The following is a 7,343-nucleotide window of genomic DNA, read 5'->3' as shown; positions in this document are numbered from 1 at the left end:
AAGCTGAGCGAGCGCAGAATTGGGCCAGCCCACCCGGGGATGCCTCGACGCGAACGCGGGATCTCTTTCACGTCAGGCGTGAAATAGGGCCCGCCGAATCCCCGATGGATTTCCTACTAACCGAGAACCCCGCCCACTGGATTGTGATTCCCAGGTCCCAGCCCATCCATCTATCCAATTCCAATTCCAATTCCAGTGGGCCATGAAAACCGTAAACTAACCAACCAATACAGCCGCAGCCGCATCCCGTCATCCACTCCGCACTGCCATCTCTCCCGACGGAAATGGTCGGCGCAACCATGGCCACCGCTACCATCACGACGGCGCTACCGCTCCGCCTCCGGGTCCCCGCGCGCTCCCGACGCGGACATACGCGCTGCGCGGTCGCGAGCGACGCCACCGAGGCGCCGGCCGCGCCCAGCGCACGGCTGTCCGCGGATTGCGTCATCGTGGGCGGCGGCATCAGCGGCCTCTGCACCGCACAGGCGCTGGCCACCAAGTACGGTGTCACCGACTTGCTCGTGACGGAGGCCCGCGCTCGCGCAGGCGGCAACATCACCACCGTCGAGCGCCCCGACGAGGGGTACCTCTGGGAGGAGGGGCCCAACAGCTTCCAGCCCTCCGACCCCGTCCTCACCATGGCCGTACGCATCTTGCTCGCTTTCTCCTTCTTTTCGGATTCTTGGGGACGTACGATACAGATACGATCCCTGCATGGATTGGTTGCGCAGGTAGACAGCGGCCTCAAGGATGACTTGGTGTTCGGGGACCCCAATGCGCCGCGCTTCGTGCTGTGGCAGGGGAAGCTGAGGCCGGTGCCGTCCAAGCCCGGCGAGCTGCCTTTCTTCGACCTCATGAGTATTCCTGGGAAGCTCAGGGCCGGCCTTGGCGCGCTCGGCATTCGTCCGCCTCCTCCAGTTTGTGCTCTGCCCGTGCTCTCTATTCTTTTGTGAATTTTGATTCTCAACGATGGGGCTGAGCGTTCCCGGCGAAGGTTTCAGGGGCGTGAGGAGTCGGTGGAGGAGTTTGTGCGCCGCAACCTAGGCGCGGAGGTCTTTGAGCGCCTCATCGAGCCCTTCTGCTCAGGTAGCGTGCAGTAGTATCTATCTGTTCTGTTCTGATCTGCTTCTTGCATTGATTCCGATAAGAATATAACATTTCGATATCAACGTTAGGTGTGTATGCGGGTGACCCTTCAAAGCTCAGTATGCGGGCTGCATTTGGGAAGGTATGGAGACTGGAGGAGAATGGAGGCAGTATTATTGGTGGAACCATCAAGGCAATTCAGGATAGAGGCAAGAACCCCAAACCGCAGAGGGATCCGTAAGTGGAGACTGTACTTTTCTATTTTGTCAGTTAACTGTTCCATTATACTCGTATTAATTCGTTTCACCACTTTTAGCCGACTTCCGACACCAAAGGGGCAGACGGTGGCATCTTTCAGGAAGGGTCTAGCCATGCTCCCAAATGCTATCGCTTCTAGGTTTGTTTTCAACACTTGTGCACATACCTAAGTTATGCTATCAGTAATGTTTGTGTATGTCTGTGTCCCTTGTACTCAGAGATGATCATGAATTATAGTAATAATTTCATGCTTGGTCTTAAGATGCAACCTTGTCATGTTCTGCATTCCTTCATTTTCAGGTTGGGTAGTAAAGTCAAACTATCGTGGAAGCTTACGGGCATTACAAAGTCGGACAACCAGGGATATGTGTTAGCCTATGAAACACCGGAAGGAGTTGTTTCAGTGCAGGCTAAAAGTGTTATCATGACCATTCCGTCATATATTGCTAGTGAAATCTTGCGCCCACTTTCGGTAAGTTCATGTTTGCAAAATTAATTGCTGTAGTACTAATGTTAGTATTAGGCTCCTGTGATTCTCCATACTCCTGTGGTAACCATGAAATAGTACGCTAGTACACTATTCCTTAATAGACTGCATTACGATACTGGTTGCCTCTAATCTTAGTCCAAACACATGATTGAGCATTTTTGTTGAGAGATTAATTGATTAATGTGGTTAAACTGTTCACTGATGCATAGGTTGGACTATTTCTTCACCAATCAACTCTATGTTTCAAATAATTGAAATATACATCAGTAGATTCAGAAAACTGTATCTTTTTTTGACAAAGTTACACAAGACACCAATATGCCTTATGATTTTAAAAGGAGGAGATTTCTTTAGTAGAGAATATTTTGACCTGGAAATGGAAAATATAAAGCCCCATAGGACCTAAGTTCCCAGCATAACAGCATCTCCAGCCGCGTCCCCCAAACCGCGCCGGATTGAGCGTTTGGGGGACGTGTTTTGTTCGTGCCGCCTTTGGGGGACGTCGCTCCCCAGCCGCGTCCCCCAAACGCCGCCCCCAAACATTTAAAATACTTCTTTTTAACACAGAACCATTTATCAAATATAGCATATGAATAAAAATGTTTGCGAGGATTGTTTTCAAATTAAATTACAACAAACAATAAAACAAGTAAAAAATATAATAAATAGGGCTAGATGCTACATCAAGGTGCCACGGTATTTCCTTTGATCCTCCACAAATGCTCAACGAGATCAGCTTGAAGTTGATCATGAACATTGCTGTCACGGATCTCTGCGTGCATGGCGAGAAAATCAGCAAAATCTGCCAGCAACTCATGATCAACCTCCGCAAGAGGGCCTTCACACTCATAGGGACCAACATGTGACCTAGCATGATTCTTGCGGTCATCCTCGATGATCATGTTGTGCATGATCACACAAGCCTGCATCACCTCCCACATTTGGTCGTGAGACCAGCTTAGAGCAGTGGTACTGACAATGGCAAATTGTGCTTGAAGCACACCAAATGCCCGCTCGACATCCTTCCCCGCAAGCCTCCTGTCGCGTAGCAAAGTGGGAATTCTTCAGACCTGATGGATTCGAGATTGTTTTGACAAAAGTGGCCCATTTTGGATATATACCATCGGCTAGATAATAGCCTTTGGTATATTCGTGGCCATTGATCTCATAGTTGCATGGTGGAGCATGCCCTTCCACTAGTTTGCTGAACACCGGAGACTGCTGCAACACGTTGATGTCATTGTGTGATCCCGCCATGCCAAAGAAAGAATGCCAAATCCACAGGTCATAATCTGCCACAGCTTCAAGCACCACACTGCAATATCCATGACGCCCTTTGTATATACCTTGCCAAGCAAACGGGCAGTTCTTCCATGCCCAGTGCATGCAATCGATGCTTCCAAGCATTCCAGGGAATCCTCTGGCAGCATTTTGTGCCATGATCCTTGCAGTCTCTTCCTCAGTTGGCCCTCTCAAATAGTATTTGCCAAACTTTCCCACCACAGCTCGGCAAAACTTGTACATGCACTCAATGGCAGTAGACTCACTCATGCGAAGGTAGTCGTCCTGTGTATCGGCAGGTGCTCCGTATGCAAGCATCCTCATGGCGGCGGTGCACTTCTGAATGGACGAGAACCCGACAACGCCTACAGCGTCGAGCTTGAGCTTGAAGTAGGGGTCGAACTCTCGAACGCCGTGGAGGATATTCATGAACAGCCCCTTGCTCATCCTGTACCGGCGCCGAAAATTGTCGGCATGTGTTGTATCATCGGCGAAGTAGTCGTTGTGCAGCATGGCATGCCCCTCCATCCTCTGCCGGGGCTTCGACTTCCTTCTTCCCGGCCTTGATCCTCCGCGGCGCGGCCTCTTCCTCTTCTCCGTCTCAGTGTCAACCATGTCCTGGAGGGACGCGATGACCAGCAAATGCTCCCACAGGTCGTCGTCGAAGGCTTGCTCGTCCTCCAGCAGCAGGGCAAGCATCTCATCGTCGTTGTCCATGGCTAAAGCAAAATCAATGGTTAAAATTGCGCCGAGGCAGACGACGCAACAAACAGCGGCCAATCGCGCCTACCTGGCAAGTCGTCGAGCACCTTCTGTGCGCGGAGGTGGGGCGGATTTGATGGCGCGTTCTGGGACGCGCTGGCGAAGCGGCGGCGGCACGACCGGCGGGAGCCCCAGCCGCGACAACGGTGCCGACTCTCAGCAGAGATCAGACGCCCAAACGGCCGGGAAATCCAGCGGCGGCGGTGGGGTGGGAGGCGCGGGAAGGAAGGAGCCACGAGAAAAGAGGCGCGAACCAACGGTTTATGCAAATAGTCGCCGACATGTGGAAGCCCGCCTCGCTTTTCGGTGTGTCCGGCGTCCCCGGAGCGTCCCCTGTGGGACGGGGACGGGCTCGGGGCGCCGGACATCGTATCGGGCCGCGCCGGACAAAAATGGGCTTTGGGGGACGCGGCTAGAACGGTTTTTTGGTCCGGCGCTCCCCAAATCCCTTTGGGGGACGCGGCTGGAGATGCTCTAAGAAGCATCAGCATTAAGCTAAATCTACCACTAATAGCACCTACTAGTTGACGAGGACACCTTAATGCTTGGTTCTCCTTTCACTATCTATGGTTTGCTATCTTAACTGAACCTGACTAGCCAGTCCATTATGTTCTAAATGTATCCCAGATCTTCACAAGGTGAGCTGGACTGCTTAGGTGACATTAGCTGTTTTTATGGAGATGTTTTGTATTCGGCAGCTGCCAAGGAACATGTCTATCCTTCCTGAATAAGCCACATGCTATAGTTGTTATCTGGGCAGAATAGTTTCAAACTCTATATACTCGAAGTTAACTAGTTAGCAAAGAGTTTCCACTGGGAATAAAATAAGGATGGATAGTTTTGTTAAAAATATAAAATTAGTTGTGCTCTACATCCCAATCTGTTCAAATAGCTGGCTGTCACTGGCATTTTTTTTCTCAAGAATTCAAGCCTGGTTCAACGTACCATTTGCAACCCTATCTTGCCAACCGGGTAGGGTGCAGTTGCAAGCATTTACATTATTTCACGTTGCTTAGACTTTCTAAGTTAGTCTAACTATACTTCCTTCTGTGTTCATTGAACTTTTTTCCCCTCCTGTTACCGCAGAGTGATGCAGCAGATGGTCTCTCAAAATTTTATTATCCACCGGTTGCTGCTGTAACTGTTTCATATCCAACAGAAGCTATTAGAAAAGAATGCTTAATTGATGGGGAGCTCCAGGGTTTCGGCCAGTTGCATCCACGTAGCCAAGGAGTTGAGACTTTAGGTATTTCGTGGAATAGAACCTTAGCATGAAACAACTGCGATCATTACTCTTCCTTCTCCATTTTCATTTATCATGGGATTGGTTTTGGTATTATTCTACTAATTCGTGGTATTTTTATGTAGGGACAATATATAGCTCTTCTCTCTTTCCAAATCGTGCTCCTGCTGGAAGAGTGTTACTTCTGAACTATATCGGGGGTGCTACAAATACAGGGATCGTCTCCAAGGTTCTTTGGACCTGCTTGATACTCATGCCATTTTCTTATTGCGTGATACCTGGTTACAGTATTCAGTTAGTGTTGGTCACCTATTCATTTATGATTAATATAAATAACTGGACTGCATTTTTCACCCCCAGCTGCAATTGTGAACACAAATAGATTAAATGGTTTGGTTAGATGCTATATTCAATCTCGATAGTATTGTTAGATTTTTTTTGCTGGCCATATTTATACTGATCCCATTTTGTTTGCAGACTGAGAGTGACTTGGTGGAAGCAGTTGATCGTGACCTCAGAAAAATGTTGATAAATCCTACAGCACCAGACCCTTTAGCCTTAGGTGTCCGAGTGTGGCCACAAGCCATTCCACAGTTTTTGATTGGGCACCTTGATCGCCTTGATGCGGCAAAATCTGCCTTGGCCAGAAGCGGCTGCAGTGGGTTGTTCCTAGGAGGAAACTATGTAGCAGGAGTTGCCTTGGGCCGATGCATCGAGGGTGCGTACGAGAGTGCCTCAGAAGTATCTGACTTCTTGACCAAGTATGCCTACAAGTGATGAAAGAAGTGTAATTCATCATCTTGCTGCATATTTGAGGTGCGGCCAGAATCAGTAATAATTCGGAAAATCTTGTAATCTTCTCTACTTATACCTCCTATCGTTTTGCTAATCGCAATTAGTTAGAAGTTAGGTTTGTAGAAGAATTTTTACTAGTTGTTCAGTATAATTCTTTCAGATTTTGGTGATGCAATATTTTGTGCCTTCCTGTAGTTCGATCTTGTAAATCTGTATGGAATAGATAGAAATAAATTTTCCGTAAAATAGTGAAAAAGTCTGAAGATTTTTTTGCACATTAAGTAGTTTGCTTCAGTATAGAGAAGCTCTGTGTACATAGCTTAGCTTATGCTGCTTTTCTCTTCTCTTTGATTTCGTTTTCCTTTCCTTGGTTTTTATTTTGTTTGAGAGCTGTACTTGAGCTAGTAATACAAATGACACATAGTTTGGTGTCTGTTTGAGTTTTTTTTTTGCTTCAATATATATAGAAGGAATTCTGAGCAAAAAAGTTCTCTGGTATCTCGACGAATTTTTTTTCCAGTATATATCCCAAAGGATTCTGAGCAAATTTCCTTACTACTATGTTTATGGGTACAATTTTTTTGCGGGAATTAAGATATATTAATCAAGAACAGGGGATCCATCCTGATTACAAGCTAAGCGAGCTTCTTCTGGAGCTGAACGTGGCCAGACTCTAGTAGTACATGAATTTAAACGACCAAAGCGAGCCAAGCAGTGACTCACTCCATTAAAAGTCGTATTAACATGGACGAACTTGCACACTCTGCTCCCACTAAGGTATTTGACCACATTAACCAGCGCAGCCATATGTGAGCGTTTCGATCCAGTATCGTTGATCATTTTGATAGCTTCTAGACAGTCACTCTCCAGCAAGATTGGCTTGTCCGTCCATTGCAGCGCAAGGGCCAATCCATTCACACAAGCTCTCAACTCCGCTTCCAGTGAACTGGTACAGGATGGTATGGACCAGCAAGCCGAGACAGAGATCATGCCCACATCATCACGAAGAATCATCCCACTGCCTCCAACACTCTCTCCATCAGCCCATGCTCCATCAACATTTAGCTTGGACATATAACTTATTGCATTTGAAGATTTGATTTGTTTCATATCCTTTTCTATAACCTTAAACCATATTTACCAAAATTATATAATCTCATTATTAAAGTTTGACTTTATCAGAATCAGGGATTCAAACATTGGTTCTGAAAATTGCCCTTTTTCTAGTTAGTGAATACTGTCCATTTCATTTCCCCAAATTAGAAATAGGAACCGCGTACAAACTAGTAACCGCAAACCCTAATAGCTCATAATTACATGATTGAATTCAACCAATTTTCATCCACCCCATGAGCCCACAATGGACCAATCACACGGTGGTGGGGGAAGATGACGTCATGGCAATGGAGAATGGCTTGATGATGATAG

The 7,343-nt window shown here is 47.3% G+C and overlaps 1 protein-coding gene across 1 annotated transcript; it reads left to right on the top strand.

Moving 5' to 3' along the window:
• The first annotated feature begins 245 nt into the window (after positions 1–245).
• On the top strand, positions 246–6,190 carry LOC127342592 (protoporphyrinogen oxidase, chloroplastic). The gene is made up of 9 exons (XM_051368565.2): positions 246–644; positions 732–917; positions 1,002–1,086; positions 1,176–1,323; positions 1,403–1,483; positions 1,645–1,816; positions 4,964–5,123; positions 5,246–5,349; positions 5,598–6,190. Exons 1-9 carry the CDS (start codon positions 285–287, stop codon positions 5,895–5,897), a joined length of 1,596 nt encoding a protein of 531 aa, XP_051224525.1. The 5' UTR covers positions 246–284; the 3' UTR covers positions 5,898–6,190.
• Positions 6,191–7,343: the final 1,153 nt, after the last annotated feature.

This window comes from Lolium perenne, chromosome 3 (genome assembly GCF_019359855.2).
Source record: "Lolium perenne isolate Kyuss_39 chromosome 3, Kyuss_2.0, whole genome shotgun sequence".
Taxonomy (NCBI): Eukaryota; Viridiplantae; Streptophyta; class Magnoliopsida; order Poales; family Poaceae; genus Lolium; species Lolium perenne.
Note: the sequence above shows the minus strand (reverse complement) of the source record. Positions and strands in the feature narration are given on the sequence as shown.

Coding starts and splice junctions, on each gene's coding strand:
- LOC127342592 (XM_051368565.2), top strand. CDS start 285: ATGGTCGGCGCAACCATGGCCACCGCTACCATCACGACGGCGCTACCG. Junction 1,087..1,175: donor CATCGAGCCCTTCTGCTCAG/GTAGCGTGCAGT, acceptor TATCAACGTTAG/GTGTGTATGCGGGTGACCCT. Junction 1,817..4,963: donor AAATCTTGCGCCCACTTTCG/GTAAGTTCATGT, acceptor CTGTTACCGCAG/AGTGATGCAGCAGATGGTCT.